Source organism: Amyelois transitella, chromosome 21 (assembly GCF_032362555.1).
Source record: "Amyelois transitella isolate CPQ chromosome 21, ilAmyTran1.1, whole genome shotgun sequence".
Taxonomy (NCBI): domain Eukaryota; kingdom Metazoa; phylum Arthropoda; class Insecta; order Lepidoptera; family Pyralidae; genus Amyelois; species Amyelois transitella.
In genome coordinates this window covers 8,162,959-8,186,816 of record NC_083524.1, presented here as the reverse complement: position 1 = coordinate 8,186,816, position 23,858 = coordinate 8,162,959, and the positions used below count along the sequence as shown (strand labels likewise).

Below are 23,858 nucleotides of genomic sequence, written 5' to 3'. Positions count from 1 at the left end.
TAAGTTTTTATATAAGGTTTTATACGAGGCTTGTTCTCTGTATAATTATTTTACTTCATGTGGTCTGCAGTGACCTAATTGCTATGAAAGCTGAATTTTCTTACGAAAAGATCTTTTATAGCTTCGTTTCAAGAAACAGATTTTATGGTTATTTGTTACATTTGTGCACTTTGTGAAGGTAGGTATTTACAAAATTGTGAATATCTCAAAAACTACATACATTTAAAATAACATCAAAATAAGATAACGGTTAGAAAGTTGTCGTGTTACATACATATACATAATATGTATTTATATTATGTATGTATATGATTTTTGTATGTATATTTTATTATGTAGGTACATGCCGTGCCGTGTGGTTCCCGGCTTCCCGGCACCAATACAAAAAAGAATAGCACCACTCCATCTCATTCCCATGGATGTCGTAAAAGGCGACTAAGGGATAACTTACAAACTTTGGATTCTTTTTAAGGCGATGGGCTAGCAACCTGTCACTATTTGACTCTTAATTCTATCTTAAAGCCAAATAGCTGCACGTGGCCTATCAGTCGTTACAAGATTGTTGGCTCTGTCTACCCCGCAAGGGATACAGACGTGATTATATGAATGATGAAAATACGCAAGATAACCAAAAAAAAACAAAGATGGCGCTATACGCTTCTCTTTCTAGGCTGATTTTTTAAGGCGTAACAGGCATTGGCATTAATAATACCAATTACACTTTCTAACATAGTCAGGGCAAGACGAGACGACATGAACGATCTTATATTTCACTTGGCAACTCCAGGCAGGCTCGGTGTTGCCGTAAAATTAATTAGAAGTGCGCCGGCAAGCAAACGGTTATTGGGGTTTACAAAAATTTATTAGACAACTATGTTGTGGTGCAAACCACAAGAATAGCGTGGTGTGTACTAGTGCCGTGTGGTTCCCGGCAGTGCCGTGTGTAGTAGTGTAGTATAGACGTGACCATATGTATGTATGTATGTACTAGTACGTCTGGTATGGAACGTTATTATCAAACTAAATCTTATCTGCGCGTACGCACGCGCGAATTTAGCGCCACCTATTATAGAAGAATACAAATGTGCTGTGTGGTTCCCGGCACCAAGAGAAAAAGAATAAGACCGCTCCGTCTCTTTCCCATGGATGTTGTAAAAGGCGACTAAGGGATTGGTTAATAAACTTTGGTTTCTTCGTTTAGGCGATGGACTAACAACCTGTCACTATTTGAATCTCAATTCTATCATTGAGCCAAACAGCTGAACATGGCATATCAGTATTTTCAAGACTGTTGCCTCTGTCTAACCCGCAAGGGATATAGACGTGATTATATAGATTGATGGAAGGATGGGATGAAAGTTATCCTATGTCCTTTTCCACACTCTTTATTATATGTACAGACGCGAAATTCAGTATTGATTTCTGATCAATACTGAATTTCGCATGCTTCAGTAGATAACGCGTGAACAAGCAACAAACAAACACACTTGCATATTTTTTAAAATTACGTACATACATTCATAAGGTCACGTCTATATCCCTTGCGGGGTAGACAGAGCCAACAGTCTTGAAAAGACTGAATGGCCACGCTCAGCTATACAGCTCGGTTTAATGAAAGAATTGAGATTCAAATAGTGACAGGTTGCTAATCCATCGCCTTAAAAAGAATCCCAAATTTTAAGCCCTTAGTCGCCTTTTACCACATCCATGGGGAAGAGATGGAGTGGTCCTATTCTTTTTTGTTTTGGTGCCGGGATATAAAGAAATAATATAAAAGAAAAGCGCTTGCGCTCATGACCCAGACAACGACTTAAGGATTGGGTCCTATCTATTACTTAGAGATAGTGTCAACGCGGACAAATGTAATTGTTTTGAATGTGAACCGTTGCGACCGTAGCCGTGTGACTGAGATAAGTCTCTCAAGTGAAATTGAAGGTAAATCAGAGTGAGTGTGCGAAAGTACTCTTTGAGCTAATAGAACCTTCACCATTCCTTCATCAAACTTCGAGATGGAGACAAAAATGTCTATATACATACACGTATATACATATAATCACGTCAATATCCCTTACAAACTTGAGATTCTTTTTTTAGGCGATAGGCTAGCAACTTGTCACTATTTGAATCTCAATTCTATCTTAAAGCCAAATAGCTGAACGTGGCCTATCAGTCCGCTCAGGACTGTTGGCTCTGTCTACCCCGCAAGGGATATAGACGTGATTATATGTATGTATGTATGTATGTATATCCCTTGCGGGGTAGACAGAGCCAACAGTCCTGTAAATACTGATAGGCCACGTTCAGCTATTTGGCTTTAAGATAGAATTGAGATTCAAATAGTGACAGGTTGCTAGCCCATCGCCTTAAAGAATAATCCCAAGTTTATAAGCCTACCCCTTTGTAGCCTTTTACGACATCCATGGGAGAGAGATTGAGCGGTTCTATTCTTTTTTCTATTGGTGCCGGGAACCACACGGCTATATAATTAGTGAGAAAATACCAAATAGTCGAACTAAACGTTTCGATAGTTCTTTTTTTGGTCGCGTGTAACAAGGTACAGGGGCAGGAGTGACTTATATTACTTTTTATAATTTCCACACGAGCGACGTCACGCGCATAAGCTAGTCAATTTATATAAGAAAATTGTAACTGATGTCTGTACTTACATTAAAGTTATGATTTATGTAAGCAAAAAATGTGAATTTTAAAATATCTGTCTGCCTGTATGTTTTTACTAGCATAACGCGAAAACTTTATCGATCCGATTTGAATGCGGTTTTCTTAGATGTATGTTTGTTTTGTTCCCATTTTTGTTTAAATTGGTATACCAAAATTTCTCTCCCCACCCCTACAAGGGGGCAATACAGGGGGTCAGCTTTTTTGTTTGTCTCTAAGCTTCGGCCAACGAAATCGCGGGCAACAGTTAGTTACAAATAAAAATTAGAACAACCACAACATTTTAATGCCATTACACTTGCTATTAGACGGGTTGAGAGATGTTTAAGATCACAGAAAAAAGGAAATTAGCTTCATCGGAGAGAATTAATATTTTTGACTCGCCCCCGACTTCGTTCGCCGACAATCTTAATACGAAAAGCTGAACCCTGTATTGACCCTTTAGAGGGATGTGGGTAGTAATTTTTGAATCTTAAACCAATTTAAGAACTCGTATTCAAAAATTTCTGTGTCTAGGTTTGGACCTATATAAATATTAATTACCACGTCTCTTGCAGGGTAAAGAGAGCCAACAGTCTTGAAAAGGCTGATAGGCCACGATCAGCTTTTTGGCTTGATGATAGAATTGAGTCAAATAGTGACAAGTAGTATAAACTTGGGACATAGCAATGACTAGCTGACCCGCGCAACTTCGTTTGCGTGTATCCCGCTACTTCGACATATACAGTCAACGCACCAACACATATTGGATACTAATTTTCAATTCACAATAACTTCTCTTTCCCTTAACCGCGTTTAAAATATTAAAATGTTTTTTGGTTTCTGTGACTCTTCTTTGATCGCCCCCCCTATCAGTTTTTGGAAAAAAAAAAACGATATTGACGCGCTATTTATAGGGACGCTGCCCCCGCCGCCGCGGCCGGCCCGTACCGTGCCGCAATACTAATATCGTGATATCTCCTAAACTATATGTCTAAATAACACACTGTAAACTGCAAAAATAATCTAAATTAAATGCTCGTGATGATGAACTTACTTATTTTGATAAGGATATATGTATTATTGGTTATATCACCAGTTAAACATCACCCAACGAATTAAATGTTTTTTTAATACAGAAAAGTAGTTTTTGTGACTTAAATAAAAAAGCTGGATATATGTCATCGCGGACTTTTTTGTAGAACTAATAAAGACCAATGTTTTTGCTATACATTGTTCTTACTTGTATCCAACGGTATAAGCGGCGCACGCACAAATGCAATCTTCAATTAGATTTTTTTTCTGACTTCTTGGACATAAATCGCTATAACTCAGCTAATATAGTTTCAATGTATTTCAATAATATATAAAAACCTGTCGGAGAAAATACTCTTTCTATTAGTGAAAACCGCATCAAAATCCGTTGCGTAGTTTTAAAGTTTTATGCATACGAAGGGACTACAGACAAAATGGGCGACTTTGTTTTATACTATGTAGTGATAAGATAATGAATCTGGGGTGTGGCTAAAGAATGCAGGGGCTGTGAAAAGTGATGAGGTCTGTATAAAAACTCAATAAAATAACGACCTAACGAACGGTCTAAATGGCTCAAATATTTTCGTATAACATAAAAACGTCTGCGCAGTTAAAAAACAGAAATCGGTTTATTATAAATTAGCGACCCGCCTCGACTTTTAGAGCAAATAAACAGTTCAAACAGGAACAAAATCCGTTAACAACTTTCCGAGAATAGCGTACATATATACAGACAGATTAAATACGGGGACTTTCCTTCATTATATGTAGTGAATAGTTATAGTGAAATAGTACCTAATCTTGTAGTTGTCTTATCTGCTATTTCTGTGATCCAAGGCCCGAAATGACCATACATTTTTGCGGTGTCAGATCTAGGGGTCGAACCCTCAGATTGCCGGCCGCAATCAGCTGTGGAATGAGACAAATGCTATTACCATCTCCTATATCGCTTAATGATGTAAACGTGTCCGAAAATTACCGTACATTAGTTTAGTGTTTTGTTGTAGGTGACTGTCCACGTTCACACTTACATACCTTTAGTCATGTATTTTTGGGATTTTCGTAAGGTATATAAAAAGAAATAGGCGTGTATTCGTCGTCCCCACTCGAAGTTCATTCAAGTCATAGTTAGTACATCCGAATTTATATGATTAAACAACATAGCCTTGTTGGTAAAATAACAGAAAAACGCCATCTAGCGCAATTCATTGGAAGTATAAAGCGGTGAACCACGTTGATTTAAAATAAAATACTTAACTAATTACATATTATGCCTAAAGACAGCGGCATCTTGTTCATTTCTCTGGGTTTATTTAGTCGTCATGCAAAGTGGTATCTATTTATATTAATAAATATTATAAATAAAGCTTTTACCCGCACCTTCGCCTCCGTGAATTTAGCGCCATCGACAAAAAGAGCTACGAAATTAGCACCGCCTACAAAAAGCAACAAATTGTACGCCACCTACAAAAACCGACGAATTTAGCGTCACGTTCAAACGAACACAATTTTTCTGCAAATTCCACGGGAACTATAGTTTTTATCGGGATTATCGGGATAGACTCTTAATAATACATACGTGATATTTCAATAAAGATAAATTCATTAGATAACCCTTAATGAGGAAGAACAAACAAATAAACTTACATACATACATAAAATCACCTCCTCTTTCCCGGAGGGGTAGGCAGAGACTACCTCTTTCCACTTGCCACGATCTCTGCATACTTCCTTCAAACTTACATTCGCATTTATAATAACTTGGGATGACAATCTTCAGTAAGAAATAGAAAATAAATATGGGTTTGCATAAAGGGTAAGATCGCCATAAGAGTACCCATCAAGACAAATTACTATCATAAGTTACCCGCCCTCCCAGTTTTTAGACTTGCAAGTTCTGACGTAGAGTAGCGAATAATATCAGATGTGAATTTGTGTTGTGTGCTGTGCCGTGTGGTTCCCGGCATCAATAGAAAAAAGAATAGGATTATTCCATATCTTTCCTATGGATGTCGTAAAAGGCGACTAAGTGATAGGCTTATAAATTTTTGATTCTTCTTTTAGGCGATTGGCTAGCAACCCATCACTATTTGAATTTCAATTCTCGTCAAACAGCTGAACGTGGCCTATCAGTCTTTTCGGAACTGTTGGCTCTGTCTACCCCGCAAGAGATATAGATGTGAATATATGTATGAAATTAATACATACACTAGCGAACCGCCCCGGTTTTGTGAAGCAACATTAATTGTATATATAAAGCTTTCTCAGAAAACCATTATAAAGTCTCTTTATTTTCTTTGTCTGTATGTATGCGTAGTCTCGAAAAGTTGTGGATGAATTTTGTTCTTGTTTGAAATGTTGGAAAGAGGTTTTTCTGAGGAAGGGTTATTTCTATAAATGCTACCCGTGCGAAGCCAGGGCGAGTCGCTAGTTAAGTAATAGTCGCTAGTAAGGTCAGGTCAAGATTACCCAAAACCCGGTGGTTTTGCAAGCATGCATGAAGAGAGTTATGAATGCGGATGAAGCGAAAGAAGTATGCAGAGATCGTGCCAACTGGAAAGATATAGTCTCTGCCTCCCCCTCCGGGAATAAGGCGTGATTTAATGTATGTATATATGTTTGTTTCAAATAAAATGATTTATTTCAATTAAGGACATAACAACGCCTTTAAAAATATTTGAAACATATCTAAATACTCTGTTCGTTATTACTCTATGTACGAATAAGCAGAGAGGAGTTCATTAGGCTGACAATTATCCCTTTAATAGGCGGCGTAAAAGTTAACTGCTGCGACTGTACCAAGTACAGTCGCCTGGGAAACGCTGATAATCTATATCCATGAATTCACACGGCAATTTGTGGTTAACTTTCTTGAGAACTAACTAAGGGATAGGCTTATAAACTTGAGATTCTTCTTTTAGGCGACGGGCTTGCAACCTGACACTTTATATGAATCTCAATTCTATCGGTAAGCCAAATAGCTGCTCGTGACCTATCAGTATTTTCATGACTGTTGGCTCTGTCTACCCCGCAAGATATAAAGACGTGATTATATATATGTTTCCATCTGAATCTTGGTAGTATTTGATTTGATCACAGGTGGCTAATTAATAACTTTATCGCGAACGTTAAAATAACGTTAAGAACAGTGTCACACTGTCATTTTATTATTAGCTGCGGTTAACGGTCACGAAGTCATTGTGTTATTGACGATATGAAAATATACCTACGAAGAACAGTGTGAACAGAGCCTAAACATAAGTAAGGAAAATACTTAAACTTTTATTAACGGCTCCAAGTTTGTTTTTAAACGAAATAAACGAACCCACTCCAAAGGTACTTAATCTTTACGGGAAAAGTGACATTCGGGGAAGTGACATTCGGGGTAAGTGACATTCGGGGCAAGTGACATTCGGGGAAAGTGACATTCGGGAAAGTGACATTCGGGGAAAGTGACATTCGGGGAAAGTGACATTCGGGGAAAGTGACATTCGGGGAAAGTGACATTCGGGGAAAGTGACATTCGGGGAAAGTGACATTCGGGGAAAGTGACATTCGGGGAAAGTGACATTCGGGGAAAGTGACATTCGGGGAAAGTGACATTCGGGGAAAGTGACATTCGGGGAAAGTGACATTCGGGGAAAGTGACATTCGGGGAAAGTGACATTCGGGGAAAGTGACATTCGGGGAAAGTGACATTCGGGGAAAGTGACATTCGGGGAAAGTGACATTCGGGGAAAGTGACATTCGGGGAAAGTGACATTCGGGGAAAGTGACATTCGGGGAAAGTGACATTCGGGGAAAGTGACATTCGGGGAAAGTGACATTCGGGGAAAGTGACATTCGGGGAAGTGACATTCGGGGAAAGTGACATTCGGGGAAAGTGACATTCGGGGAAAGTGACATTCGGGGAAAGTGACATTCGGGGAAAGTGACATTCGGGGAAAGTGACATTCGGGGAAAGTGACATTCGGGGAAAGTGACATTCGGCGAAAGTGACATTCGGGAAAGTGACATTCGGGGAAAGTGACATTCGGGGAAAGTGACATTCGGGGAAAGTGACATTCGGGGAAAGTGACATTCGGCGAAAGTGACATTCGGGGAAAGTGACATTCGGGGAAAGTGACATTCGGCGAAAGTGACATTCGGGGAAAGTGACATTTGGGGAAAGTGACATTATCGAAAATGACATTATGGGAAAGTTACTTTCTGGAAAAATGACATTCGGGAAAATGAAATTAAAGAGATTTTTTATCCTACCTGGCTTTAGTCCCGGTTGCATCCTCACCACTCTAGAGAAGAGCCCGGGGTAAGCTCTTGACCATGGATCCTGGATTGAGTGAGTTAGGTTTTTACACGAAGCGACTCATCGTAACTTTTCAGGGGAATCTTACCCGTATCATATGATTCCACATCCAGTTGCCTGAATGTGCAGGTTTCCTCAGGATAAAGGGATATTTTGATATTCAAGGAAATGGACATTAGAAATCGACTGAACATTCCGGTAATAAAACTATATTAGGTATATTATAATATAGTTATACGTTATAATTATGAGATAACTCAGCAATTTCCACAAGCTTTCGACTGTCTAATATATGAATTGGCTTTGGCTTTTACGACAAGCAGCTTCGTAAGATCTCTCGTCGCGCTAGCTGTAAGTGCTTATCCCTTAGTCGCCTCGTACGACATCCGCGAGTGGTCCTATACCAAAGTGGCGGGAACCACACAGCACAATGCTACCCTTAGCACACGGTAACAATGCATGGCAAGAGTTAATGACCTATAAAGCTCATCTGATTCCGCCCTAATGTCTTTTTAATGGCGTACACTGTGCTATTGAACTGTCATTTGATGTGGCTAACCAAATTTACGGCCGCTTTGTAAACAGGCGGCGAAACTCGTGTTATTCATTTTAATGAATTTGTACTTTAGCCTAACGTGGGATTTCAGTCTTTTTTTATTATATACTAGCTGTGCCCGCGACTTCGACCGCGTGGAATAGTTATTTTGGGCATCATTGAAGCCCTCAAGGATGAATAATTTTCCCCGTTTTATTTTTTCACATTTTCCATTATTCCTTGGCTCCTTATAGTTTCAGCGTGATGTTATATTGCCTAAAGCCTTTCTCGATAAATAGTCTATTCAACACACAAATATTTTTTAAATTCGAACCAGTAGTTCCTGAGATTAGCGCGATACATGTCTATATTACAATGTTTACCCCGTAAGGGATAAAGATGTTTGGTTTCCGGCATTTACAATCACTTCCTAATTTGTTTATTTATATATTTGTTTATTTATAAATTATTTTTCGCAAATTAAAATGAACATAAATGGGACTTAATGCCGTTTGGCATGCTCTACCAGTTACCGACACTAATAGAAAAGAAAATAGAACCACGATAATCACTTGCGTTACATCTATATCCGTTGCGAGGTAGACAGAACCAACAGTCTTGAAAAGACTGATAGGCCACGTTCATCTGTTTGGCTTAATGATAGAATTGAGATAAAAATGACAGGTTGCCAGTCCATCGCCTAAAATAAGAATCCCAAGTTTATAAGACTATCCCTTAGTCGCTTTTTACAACATCCATGGGAAAGAGATTTAGCGGCCCAATTCTTTTTGTTATTGGTACTATGAACCACACAGCAATGTTAATTCCAGCACGAATAAACAGGAAATAATATCAAGTGGCTTTTCACAGCGTGAAATAATGAAAAGCCCAAATTCTCACAGATTCAAGCCAACACAAGACTGAATTTCAAGAACGGAACGGCTATCAATTTCTTTAATTTTTGTGTCATTAGCTATAATTTGGAGCGAGTAGGCATTTGTTGGAATTCCAACCATATTTTAGACGCGACGCGAGCTTTTATATCTTGGCGTGGTCCAAGTTTTATAATATATAAATTAATATCAGAACCTAAAAAGGGAACGAAATTTTGGCCTTCCTAAGAAATACGGCCACAGAAATCCACAAAACTAAAATCCAAAAATGTTGGAGCAAAAGCAATGTATGATTGTTTATTTCTGTCGGCCACGTGAACGGCAGAGATTTTGAAAACAATAAATGCCCGGACAAAATCGGCAATGATGTTTGTCCTAAAGTAGTAACAAAAGATCTGTGATTGAAATATTCGGTGAGAACATAAATAAAGATGAGGAAGAAGTGAGAAGACGACGTTAGAAACAGGATTGAAGATATTGGCCTGAAACAGAAATAGAATACATTGTGAGCGAGCCCTTATACTGCCTCTGTGGTGCAGCGGTAATATGTTTGTCTGTGACACTGGAGTTCCCGGGTTCGAATCCCGGTCAGGGTATGATGATAAAACAAACTTTCTCTGATTGGTCTGGGTCTTGGATGTTTATCTATATAAGTTTTTATTATAAAATATAGTATAGTTGAGTTTGTATCTCGTAAGACAAGTTTAAAAATTACTTCGAGGCTGACTCAATCTGTGTAATTTGTCCCGTATATATTTATTTATTTGAATACAGGATGACTAGTAAATTGCATATTGTAAGAGGTCAACAGTATCCGATTCTTGTACTAAATAATTGATAAAAAATACGCGATTTTAATTTTACTTATTTATCTATTTAAAATAATTCTATCATTAAACCGAACACCTGAGCGTGGCCTATCAGTATTTTCAAGACTGTTGGCTCTGTCTACCCCACAAGGGATATAGACGTAACCATATGTAATGTATGTATCTATTTATAAAAAAAAGTGTTGTGGAGAATTTCCCACGGGTGGCGCGCTGATTAATGAATTTAAACGAGGAATGGTCGACAGCGTGGTGATGCCGGTTGCCGGCGGTCTCTTTGAGTGCGCGTAGCGAGCGCACGGTGTCCAAACATTCCGAGATTTTGTGCAGTACATTTAAGATTATTTTTTCCTTTAAACTAGCATTTTATTGGTTTTATACTTTAAGTGCGTTCATGTTTGAATATGAAACACGATTTACCAAACACCCTGTATATCTTCCTTACAATTAAACCATTATTGGCTAATAATAATACAAGATATAATTATAGTTATGTCTTAGTTTTATTGTTAATAATGTACATTTTTCAATGGAAGTCACTACGTAGTATAAAACAAACTCGCTATTTTAGTCTGTTTGTCTGTATGCTTAAATCTTTAAAATTACGCAACGGATTTTGATGCGGTTTTTTGTAACAGGTAGAATGATTCAAGAGGAAGGTTTCAATGTATAATTTTTTCCGAATTTTGCACCCGTGCGAAGCCGGGGCGGGTCGCTAGTAAAAAAAATAATGACTAGGAATAGGGAAGAAATAAAGATTTCTCTGCTTACCATAAATTGCATTTAACGACATACGACATTCCCGCAAAGACAGTAGCTCCGATAGCGAACAGTGATCCCCAAATCGCCCACAAGCTTGTCCTATCTGTATGTTTGTCAAAATGTAGATAAACTACTCCTGCCTTCAGCCCAATCATCGTAGATAATGTTGTGGACAGCAGACCTATCAAAATAAAAGGTTTAAATAATAATAATTTATTATTAGAGAGAAGAGTCTTGAAAGACTAAGTGGCCACGTTCAGCTATTTGGCTTAATGATAGAATTGAGATTCAACTAGCGACAGGTTGCTGGCCCATCGCCTAAAAAAAAGAATCCCAAGTTAGTAAGCCTATCCCTTAGTCGCCTTTTACGACATCCATGGGAAACAGATGGAGTGATCCTATTCTTTTTTGTTTTGGTGCCGGGAACCACACGGTATTTTAGTCTTTCAAGACTGTTGGCTCTGTCTACCCCGCAAGGGATATAGACGTGACCATATGTATGTATGTATGTAGAGAGAAGAGTTAGTGATCGAATCGTTAAGATGCCCGATTTACATACATCTATATCCCTTGCGGGGTGGACAGACCCAACAGTCTTGAAAAGACTGAAAGGCCACGTTCAGCTGTAGGTTTATGATGGAATTGAAATTTAAATAGTGACAAGTTGCTATCGCCTACAAGAGGAATCCCAAGTAAATTTATAAGTGTACACTTTAGTCGCCTTTTACGATATCCATATGAAAGATATGGAGTAGTTCTATTCTGAAGAGTCGAAAACCACACGCCGTACTTATAAAGTACATTATTTGGAGTTATGTACATACATTAGTTTGAGTACTATCCTCAAAACATCGTGAGAAAACCTGCACATTCAAGCAACTGAATGTGTATGACCATGCAAGTGGGAACAAAAAAAAGATGAGAGAGACTTAAAACTCGATAGTAAAGACCTTTTATTGATTAAAACGTTTTTAAGTCAATTGGATTTCTTACCTAATGCGCCTCCAGTGAAGCCGTTATAACCATTGATATAAATAGTCTTCTTTGCTTCTCCAGTAAAAAGTAAGTTCACCCATTCTGTATAGTTATTATTGCAATAAAAAGATGGTTCTGCCGCGGCATAGGTATATTCTGTACTTGTCAGGGTGGTTTTACTGAAAACCAAATGTAGTAAAGTTTTCTTAAAATCCACCTCACCCACTCATTCATTTACATACTCAATAAAATTACATACATACATATGGTCACGTCTATATCCCTTGCGGGGTAGACAGAGAGACAGCCAACAGTCTTGAAAAGACCGAATGGCCACGTTCAGCTATTTGTCTTAATGATACAATTGTCATTCAAATAGTGACAGGTTGCTAGCCCATCGCCTAAAAAAGATTACCAAATTTGTAAGCCTATCTCTTAGTCGCCTTTTACGACATCCATGGGAAGGAGATGGAGTGGTCCTATTCTTTTTTGTATTGGTGCCGGGAACCACACGGCATAAAATTATTAGATAAATAAAAATATTTCTGATTAGTGTAGGTCTTGGATGTGTTTTGTATAATACGAGTATAATAAAATATAGTATCGTTGAGATGGTATCTAGTAACACTCTCGAATTTACTTCGAGGCTAATCAAGTGTAATTTGTCCCATAAAAAATGGATGAGACTTACATGATGCAGTTGTGTGAAGTGAGAACGGACACGGAAATTATGACCATCACCAGTAAAAATCCCGATAAGATCCAACACCACAGTAGAGACATCAAATTTGATATCATTTTAAAAAATAATTTCTGAAATCATAATTATATACATACATACATAAAATCACGCCTCTTTCCCGGAGGGTTAGGCAGAGACTACATCTTTCCACTTGCCACGAACTCTGCATACTTCCTTCGCTTCATCCACATTCATAACTCTCTTCATGCAAGCTCGGCGGTTTCGGGTACTCTTGACCTGACCTTTTACAAGGACGTCCTTAATTTATTATATACATATATCACTTATTTATGCCTTCCTTACACGGCTGACTGTTTCAACAAGTATGAATGTAATGACTTGCGCAAAATTTTATTGACAGATCCTATACACATTTCAAATATCATCAAAATCAGACCAAAGCTTATAGCGGAACAAACAAACATACAAAACTGTGTTTTTGCCCCAAGTTGTTACATCTCATACTAATATTTATAAATGCGAAAGTTTGTGAGTATGTCCGGATATCAGTATGGATGTTTTTTATTCTTTTACGCAAAAGTTACTGAACCGATAACGATGAAATTTGGTATGTAGGTAGCTGAAGACCCAGAATATCATATAGGCTTTTTATCCCAGAGTTTCCGCGGGATTGATTTGCGAATTTGAAAGTGGCGGGAAAAGTTAACCAAATAATTTTATGTGCTTTTCCATATATGAGTTGCCAGTCTCCAAAACTTAATAAAAACATTCACCTACTCAATAATTTTATGCATTCGTTGACATGTCGTCACAGTGACAAATTTGTGTTTTTTGACACAAACAATTTCATAGGTGATTGTTTTAAGACCAATGATAGAATATTTCTATCCAGATACCATAAGAACAAAATTGCTACATTGGTAGCTAGTAATATTAATGTTTGGACGAGTTTACATTGTAAGCCAAATATTAATTATAAGTTGACTACAGAATTGCCAACTCTGTGTGATGGTAACTCTGTTGACTTGACAGTCTATTTAAACTGCACACTCAGACAACGGGAAACCCTCGAGGGTTAAGAATTATCCATCAAAATATACAAGGTCTTCCCGGCAAAGAATTAGAAGTACAACTAGTTTTAGAAGAATTAAATGTGGACATTTTATGTTTGACTGAGCATTGGCTCATGGAGGGGGAGATGATGTTCAGCCTAAACAATTATAATATTGTGAGCTGCTTAAACAGAAAGTCTGCAATTAGAGGTGGGTCTATGATATTTATCAAATGCGGTCTTCGCTGTAAAGAGCGAACAGACATAACCAGACTTTCGGTTGAGCGGTGTGCCGAAGTGACCTGTGCCGAGCTAGATCATCATATAATTGTTTGTGTGTACAGTCCCCCAAACTGTGAATTTAAACAATTTTTAAAAATAATGGATCAAGTGTTACATGTTACCTCAAAATGTAATAAAAAATTAATTATTTGTGGTGATTTTAACATTGACATTTTAGTTAAATCAACCGTTAGTATACAATTTATTAATTTGTTTAAATCTTATAATTTAGAGTATGTTTTTTTCGAACCAACCCGAATAACATCTACATCTGCCAAGTGTCTGGATAATTTTTTTTGCAATAATCTTTATATACGGAAATCAATTATTCACAAATTGCCCTCGGATCACACCGGTCAATATGTTACCTTTGAGAAAGAGTCCTTAAACAATTTAAATAATGATAAAATTATGTGTAGACCTCTTTCTTCCAAAAACATAAGAAAATTTAAAATAAACATTGCAAATCAATTAAATACTTTAACATATTCTGGAAATAATCCTAATGAACATTATAACAATTTATTTGATATGATTTCTGCTGAATACTCAAAAAGGTTCAAGCAGAAACAAGTCAATATTCGTAATAGATTACAGTTCAGTGAATGGGCGTAGTGTAGGTATTCACAAGAGTAGGAATAAGTTATATGACTTATATGCCTAGAAACAATACAATTTTGACCCCAGTTTTGTAGAATATGTCAAAAATTATTCAAAATTATTTAAAAAAGTTTGCAGGCAAGCCAAATCTTTGCACATAAGTAGTAAAATAAACAACGCACCAAATAAAATTAAAGAAACATGGAACATTAATAATAAAGAATCTGGCAAAATCAAAGATAGAGACAGTATTAAACAAATATCATCCGGTAACAAAAGTATTTCTAAAACTCAGGACATAGTAAATGCTTTTGATAATTTCTTTGCAAAAATCCCTGTGGAGCTAACTTCTGACGTTGACTCTTGTCCATTGCGCGCTGAAACCCTACTTAATAATAACACAACTCCCATCAAATCTGTCTTTAAATTTAAATATGTTAACTCTGATAATATATTAAAGGCGTTCAAACAACTTAATTTGAAAAAGTCTGAAGACCATTGGGGTATGTCTGTTAGTATCATAAGTCAAATCATAGATATTATTGCATCTGATCTAGCTTTTATATTAAATGAATGTATTGATGAGGGTATTTTTCCAAATTTAATGAAATGTAGCAAATTAATACCTCTATTCAAAAAAGGGGAGAAAACAGTCCTTGGCAATTATAGACCTATTTCTATATTGCCAGTTTTGAGCAAGGTGTTTGAGAAGATGATGCTTAATCAAATGCAACAATATTTTAAAATCAATAACATTTTCCATTCCCAACAATATGGGTTCACTGCCGGGAAGTCCACCACTGATGCGGGAGTAGCACTTGTTACTCAAATCTATGACGCGTGGGAGAGTTCACAGGATTCAGTTGGAGTCTTTTGCGATCTCTCTAAAGCATTTGATTGCGTAGATCATCAGACACTTTTGCGTAAACTTCGTCAATATGGGTTTGACCACAAATCAACTAAACTAATGGCATCCTATTTGACTGATAGGCTTCAAACTGTAGATATTAATGGAGTAAAGTCAAGCGGTTCAAGCGTCTCAATGGGTGTTCCTCAGGGCTCAATTTTAGGACCATTCCTCTTCTTGGTATATGTCAATGACCTGCCTTTTATGGTGGAAAAACAGGCGGGTATAGTGCTGTTTGCCGATGACACTTCTTTAATATTTAAATTAGATCGCCATAGCGAAAATGTAAGTTCGGTTAATAATATACTGTCGGCCATATCTATCTGGTTCTCAACCAACAATCTTCTTTTAAATGCTAATAAGACCCAATGCATTAAATTTACCCTTCCAAACGTAAGGCAGGCCAATACTGACATAACACTGGAAGGCCAGAAATTAGAATTTGTTGAAAATACAAAGTTTTTAGGAATTATAATTGATGCAAAGCTACAGTGGGGTGCTCATATTTCTAAACTATCCAATAGACTTAGCTCTGCCGCTTATGCTGTTAGGAGGATCCGACAATTGACAGATGTAGCTACAGCTAGGCTTGTTTATTTCAGCTATTTTCATAGCTTGTTATCTTATGGTTTACTTTTATGGGGTAGCGCGGCTGATATACAAACTATTCAGACTATACTACCATACTACTACTACTACTATACTACCAAACTATAATTCAGAAAAGGGCCGTTCGCGCAATTTACGGCTTAGGACCAAGAGACTCGTTAAGACAACTCTTTAAGAAAATAAACATACCTACAGTAGCGTCCCAGTACATTTTTGATCTTATAATGTATGTTAGGAAAAATACCTCTTTTTTTCAAAAAGTTAGTGCCACAACTGATAGAAATTTACGTAATAAACATAAATTAGTCATGCCGTTTCATAGGCTTAGCAAAGTCAGTAAATCATTTATGGGGAACTGTATACGATTTTATAATAGGTTGCCGGAGTCTGTTCTTGATATGCCCAACCGAAAATTCAAAGAGTATGTAAAGAAAGTACTTTGTGGGAAGGCTTATTATAGGACTGATGATTACCTTAATGATAAAAACATCTGGCTCGAGCTTGGCACAGGAACCTCGTAATTAATTGTAGTTTAATTTGAACTTAAATCAAAATTTCAGTACACTCTGTACATAAATCTTTTTAAAATTGGCAATCCATAATATATATATATATTTCTTTTTTCAATATTAAATCTCATAAATATATAAATCTCCCGTGAACAATGTATTCTCCCGTCCACATTCTATTCTAAGTATAATTTAATATTGTGAAGTTGACGTTGTTGATGAAAATGCTGCAGTGCAGTTTGTTACCGCTTCTTCTGCACTGACGCCTTGGAAGCGGCAGTAAACTTAGTTTTTAAGTAATTTATTTGACGTCAACCAAGTTGTTAAACCATACGACAATTATTAAGCGATATAATAATATCCTATAATAATGAATAAAAATTTTGAATTTTTTTTTTTTTGAATTTTGATTGTTACGTTATGATAGGATTTCCAAGCGGACGAAGTCGCGGGCGGCTTCTAGTCTTACATATAGTCACGTCTGAATCCCCTACGTGGTAAACAGAGCAAACAGTCTTGAAGAGACTGAAACGCCACGCTCAGCTGTTTGGCTTAATGATAGAATAGAACAGATAATCTTACTTCAGATTTGATCTCCAACTTATGTGCCGACAGTAAGTAAATCGCACCAACCACGAGATAGGATGCGCCAATCATTTCCAAAGGGCGCCACAGTGTTCCTGTTTTTGACGGGAATTGGGATAGTGTGGATTCTATCGTTATGCCTATAAGGATGAGAAGGGCGGAACGCTGAAAGTAAAAAAAAAATGTTTATACAGGGTGTCTGGTAAATCTCGTTGCATATTGAAAAGGGGCACTCAGTATCTTATTCTCGTGCTAAATTATTTGAAAAAACAGGGGGTTGAAATTTCTGCATTCTTATTAGATAAGGAAATTTTAAATTGAGGAAGTTTCGTTAAAAACAAATAGCAAACTGTTCTGAGATAAACATAGATAAATTACGCCTGTTTCCTTCGGGAAACACTATACTTCGGTATAGGCAGAGACTTTAATTTCTACTGGCTACGATCCACGATCATTTCATGCAAGCTCGTCAATTTGGGGTACTCTTAACTTGATCTTGACAGTCTTGAAAAGACTAATAGGCCAAATTCAGCTGTTTGGCTTAATTGTTGAATTGAGATTAAAATAATGACAGGTTGCTAGCCCATCGCCTTAAAGAAGAATCCCAAGTTTATACGCCTATCCCTTAGTCGCCTTTTACGACACACGTACGTACGTTCGACGATGACTATATACTATGATAAGAATGGGTGCAATCACTCACAACGAACATGTCGCCTAATATTGAACATTTGCTTTTTCCATTTATCATCCCCTGGTCTACTGATAAAGGTATTTTGATGCCGAAAGACCACGCGTAAACTAAGAACAGACAGTCAGCTGAAGAGAGGCCGCCATATTTGATGGTGAATATTGGGTAACCACCAGCGCCAGATGTTATGAAGATCAGAAGAAGTAGGACAATTCTGATAAGGAAAGATTAAATTATATCTTTTATTATGTACAAGCTTTATATATAGCAAAATATACAGGTTGTTCGCTAATCCCATGGGAAATATAATTTTAAGCAGAATATGTCCTTCTACATACATACATATATCCCTTGCGGGGCAGACAGAGCCACCCGTCTTGAAAAGACTGAATGGCCACGTTCAGCTATTTGGCTTAATAGAATTGAGATTCAAATAGTGAAAGGTTGCTAGCCCATCGCCTAAAAACGAATCCCAAGTTTGTAAGCCTATCCCTTAGTCGCCTTTTACGACATCAATGGGAAAGAGATGGAGTGGGCCTATTATTTTTTGTATTGGTGCCGGGAAACCACACGGCGACGTTCATCTGTATGGCTTAATGATGGAATCGAAATTTAAATATGGACAGCTAACTAAGCTACAGCCTACACAACAAATCCCAAGTTTAAGTTTCATTAGTCACCTTTTACGACATCGATGGTAAAGATATAGAGTATTCCTATCCTGAGAGTGCCGGAAACCGCACGGCGGTCAAATGTGGTTGTTTATTTAAACAAAATTTAATGTTAATTCTCACCCTCTATAGAAGTCTACACTCCTCATCTTTTCACTGACTTCAGTACTGAAATTTATTTGAAGACCGGCGGCATTGGTTTGCGCTTTACACTTCAGAGCAAGTTTAATGATAGAATAGACGCCACCGCAGACCAGCAGGATAGACAGAAAAAGCAGGAGGGCTGAAAAAATTAATGTACATACATATTATCACGTCTATATCCATTGCGGGGTCGACAGATTCAACAGTCTTGAAAAGACTGATAGGCCACGTTCAGCTGTGCGGCTTAATGATGGAATTGAGATTCAAATAGTGACAGTTTGTTAGCCCATCGGCTAAAAGCAGAATCCCAGATATTAATAATCCCTTATTCGTGTTCTACGACATCCACGGGAAAGATATGGAGTGATTCTAATCAAAAGTGCTGGAAACTACACGGCAATCTCAATTCTATCTTAAAGCCACATAGCTGTAGGTGGCCTATTAGGCTTTTTAGACTGTTGGCTCTGTCTACCCCGCAAGGGATATAGACGTGATTATATGTATGTATGTATGTAACTACACGGCGCTTTAGTTCTAAGTTAGCCTTAATAAACACTCTTTTTACTTACGTAGATAGCTATTGTAGGTAGGTATTAGCGGCTTTGTGTCACATCTGCCTACGTCTAAACGATAAACGCCGAACTCATTGAATGTAGGTCGCATTTCACATAGTATGCCTCTGAAACAAAAGAACATACATACATATACTTACGTCTATGTCCCATGCGGGATAAACAGAGCCTTAATAAAACATAGTCTTAAAAAGATAAACATAGTCTTAAAAAGACTGAAAAGCCACGTTCAGCTTTATGGCTTAACGATGGAATTGAGATTCAAATAGTGACGGGTTGCTAGCCCATCGCCTAAAAGAAGAATCCCAAGTTTATAAGCCTATCCCTTACTCGCCTTTTACGACATCCATGGGAACGAGATGGAGTGGTCCTATTCTTTTTTGTGGTGTGTGGTGCCGGGAACCACACGGCACAAGATAATGTACCTCTTCCGATTTCTGGAGAAGAGCCCCAATTCATTTTTCATGAGCCTCCAAGTGACAGGAACGCTGGTGTCTACGACCCATGATGTTTGTTCATTCTTCGCCAGTTTTGTTACTAGATTGAATGGACACTGAAAATTGACAAGGTATTATTAACCGCCTTAAAAAAAAAGAAGATGTAGTTACAGGAATAGAAAAGGGTATGTTAAGATGGTTCAGTCATGTGGAGAGGATGAATGGTTGGTTGAAACAGGTTGACTAAGCAGATATACAAGGAGAGTGTGGAGGGAAAGGTCGGAGTGGGAAGGTCTAGACTAGACGAACGTATCTTGATCAAATTAAGGACGTTCTGGTAAAGGGTCAGGTCAAGAATACCCGAAACCGCCGAGCTTGCATGAAGAGAGTTATGAATGTGGATGAAGTGAAGGAAGTACCTATGCAAAGATCGTGGCAAGTGAAAAGAGGTAGTCTCTGCCTATTCCTCTGGGAAAGAGGCGTGATTTTATGTATGTATGTATGTATGTTAAAAAAAAGAAAGATTCTCAGTTTGAGTGCCGTGTGATTTCCGGCATTAACGATAAGAACCACGCCATATCTTTCACACGGATGTCGTAAAAGGCAACTTAGGGATAGGCTTATAAACTTAGGATTCCCCTTATAGGCGAAGGGCTAGCAACTTGTTACTATTTGAATCTCAATTCCATCATAAAGATATACAGCTAAACGTGGACTTTCAGTCTTTTGACACTGTTTGCATACATAATGACTTGATGGTATCACAATCACACAAAACATAATCCTCAGAAATGATATGCGACTAACTTAATCTATGTTACTTCTCGTTAATATATTTTAGAAACATAGCGAAACTATAAGGGTTCCACTTATACTACAAAACCCAAAAAGGGGCTTAAAGGTACTTGGTGAAAAATGATCTAACAGTTGGTCGATCGGATAAACCTCTTGATAAAAATAACTCTCAATCTCTTCCGCTTGATTTTTCGAGTTGTTCCCATTTGGTCTGACTATGCCGTGTGCCGTGTGTTTCCCGGCACAAAAAAAAAATTGAACCACTCATTCCCATGGATGTCGTAAAAGGTGACTAAGGGGCAGGCTTATAAACTTGGGATTTTTTTTAACGTTAAGTTACTAGTCAGTCATATAGTCACGTCTACATCCCTTGCTGGGTAGACAGAGCCAACGTCTTAAAACGACTGATAGGCCACGTTCAGCTGTTTGGCTTAGTGATAGAATTGAGATTCAAATAATGACAGGTTGCTAGCCAATCGTCTAAGTCACATCCCAAGTTTAAAAGCATATCCCTAATTCGCCTTTCACAAAATCCATGGAAAAGAGATGGAGTGATCCTTTCCTTTTTTCAATTAGTTCCGTGTGGTTCCCGGCGAAAATTTATAATTTTACATACATACATGCATATCATCACGTCTATATCCCTTACGGGGTGGACAGAGCCAACGTCTTAAAACGACTGAAAGGCCACGTTCAGCTGTTTGGCTTAGTGATAGAATTGAGATTCAAATTATGACAGGTTGTTAGCCTGTCGCCTAAAAAAGAATCCCATGTTTAAAAGCCTATCCTTAAGTCGCCTTTTACGACATCCATAGAAAAGAGATGGAGTGATCATATCCTTTTCACATCCCAACTTTAAAAGCCTATCCCAAATTTTTTTACGACATCCATAGAAAAGAGATGAATCCTATTTCAATTGGTACCGTGTGGTTCCCGGCGAAAATTTATAATTTCAGAGGGATATATCTTTGGCGAGGTCCAAGGGGATGATACCAGTTCGGCAGGACGTCTCTAAACTGCGGAAGTAACCCGATATGTTCACCAGTACCAATATTTCTGACGTTTATTGCGTTTTCATTTTGATACACTGTCCATGTTTGTGAATGAAAATTCTTTCTTTTTTTTTCATTAATAGTTTTTTGCTCGATGCGATACATACATACATACATAAACCCACGCCTCTTTCCCGGAGGGGTAGGCAGAGACTACCTCTTTCCACTTGCCACGATCCCTGCATACTTCCTTTGCTTCATCCACATTCATAACTCTCTTTACGCAAGCTCGGCGGTTTCGGGCACTTTTGACCTGACCCTTCACCAGGACGTCCTTAATTTGATCAAGATATGTTCGTCTAGGTCTTCCCACCCCGACCTTTCCCTCCACACTCTCGATGCGATGTTTATCGTAAATACAAGTATGGAGTATATATACATTTATAGTCATACTTATGTTTGTAATATATTGTATGCAAGTGTATTTAGTAACCTATTTCCTATTTTTCTATTATGCAGTTTTCGCACTACCCGAATATCCATCTCAGTTTGGTCCAAAGGTTCGAATGGCAGAGAATGCCTTGTGGCATTAAGTCCACCTGTTGTACATCTTACGTGCATAAAGTTTAAATAAATAAATAAGTATCATATATTACATATTTGTTTAATACGTTAAGTAATAGGTATATACTTTTTTAAGTAAATTATATATTTTACATACATACCTATAGTCACGTCTACATTCCTTGCGGGGTAGACAGAGCCAACAGTCTCGAAAAGACTGAAAGGCCACGTTAAGCTGTATGACTTCATAATAGAATTGAGATGCAAATAGAGACAGGTTGCTAGCCCATCGCACACAAGAAGAATCCCAAATTTATACACCCATACCTTAGTCGCCTTTTGCGACATCCATATTCGTTCTACATTAAGACTGTGTTAACTTATCAGTACACAAACTCACTTCATAACAAAGGTCGTTGACGGCATAAACAAAAACAGATTCCAATGAAGTATTAGCAATCACATATGCACTGTTCAGGGATAAATTGCTGAGATTCAAACCCTGATACTCGATAACGGACGGCAAACCTAACCACCGCTCCATCACGACCACATACGTCGTATTTTTATCGAATTCCGTTCAATACTGAACTGTTTTTGATATACGGATGACCTATTAACCAATTATGTCAGTAGCAAGCTGATAAGGTAAGAAAATGTTTAGCCGCGTTTACATACACACGTACATACATATAGTCACGTCTATATCCTTTGCGGGGTAGACAGGGAATGGCGATTAACGGGATTTTTCTTTATAAGTACTCGGCTGGACCTGCAGGCGTCCTATTATTGTATATAAAGACTATATAAATATAATATCGTTGAGTTAGTATCTCATAACATAAGTCTCGAACTTACTTCGAGGCTAACTCAATCTGTGTAATCTGTCTCGTATAAAAAAAGACATTCTATAGTAAGATGTTTAGTAAAATCATTGGAACCATGCGAAGCCAAATCACAATAAATCTTTTTCCTTTATAATACTGATTCCGTGTGGTTCTCGGAACTACTAGGACTTCTATATCTTTCCCATTGATGCTGTAAAAGCCAACTAAGGGCTAATAAACTTGAGATCGGCGATGGGCTAACAATTGTCACTATTTGAATCTCAAATCCATCATAAAGCTGAACGCGGCTTTTCAAGACTGTTGGCTCTATTTACTCCGTAACGGATATAGAAGTGATTATATTATGTATGACAGAAGATCATTTGTACATCTCGTTATTGTGAATAACATTGTAAATCAGGTAACCGGCCCGAGAATAGGGTTTAAACTATTCGGAACTGAACGAGCTTAGAACAAACTTGTCAGAACAACTGTTTCCACATACAAGAAGTTTGAGCTCGCTTTACTTGGACTAGACAAGTGTTTTTTTTTAAAGGCGTTGTAGCTCGTGTAAAACGTAACATAACTTAATGTAACGTAACGTAACGTAACGAAACGTGACGTACCGTAACGTAACGTAACGTAAAACTATAGAACCCGTGGGATATGCGGAAACCCGTGATTTATTTGTAGGTGGCGCTAAATTAGTTGCTCTTTGTATGTAGCGTTTAATTCGTCGCTTTTTTAAGTGGTGCTAATAGTGCCGTGTGGTTCCCGGCACCAATACAAAAATGAATAGGACCACTCCATCTCTTTCCCATGGATGTCGTAAAAGGCGACTAAGGGATAGGCTTACATACTTGGGATTCTTTTTTAGGCGATGGGCTAGCAACCTGTCACTATTTGAATCTCAATTATGTATGTCTTAAGC

The 23,858-nt window shown here is 37.7% G+C and overlaps 1 protein-coding gene across 1 annotated transcript; it reads right to left on the bottom strand.

Moving 5' to 3' along the window:
• Positions 1–9,613: 9,613 nt before the first annotated feature.
• Positions 9,614–22,671, bottom strand: LOC106138388 (heparan-alpha-glucosaminide N-acetyltransferase). The gene is made up of 10 exons (XM_060950297.1): positions 22,501–22,671; positions 19,738–19,865; positions 19,310–19,419; positions 18,720–18,879; positions 17,938–18,139; positions 17,283–17,399; positions 12,680–12,801; positions 12,007–12,167; positions 11,023–11,194; positions 9,614–9,906 (listed from the first exon to the last, which is right to left on the bottom strand). Exons 1-10 carry the CDS (start codon positions 22,642–22,644, stop codon positions 9,621–9,623), a joined length of 1,602 nt encoding a protein of 533 aa, XP_060806280.1. The 5' UTR covers positions 22,645–22,671; the 3' UTR covers positions 9,614–9,620.
• Between the last annotated feature and the right edge of the window lie 1,187 nt (positions 22,672–23,858).

Excerpts from the sequence above, each read along its gene's own strand:
- LOC106138388 (XM_060950297.1), bottom strand. The coding sequence starts at position 22,644 with ATGGAGCGGTGGTTAGGTTTGCCGTCCGTTATCGAGTATCAGGGTTTG. Across the intron at positions 19,866-22,500 it reads TCAACGACCTTTGTTATGAA|TGTCCATTCAATCTAGTAAC; the intron begins GTGAGTTTGTGT and ends GTCAATTTTCAG. Across the intron at positions 12,802-17,282 it reads TTGGCGCATCCTATCTCGTG|AAATTATTTTTTAAAATGAT; the intron begins GTTGGTGCGATT and ends TTATGATTTCAG.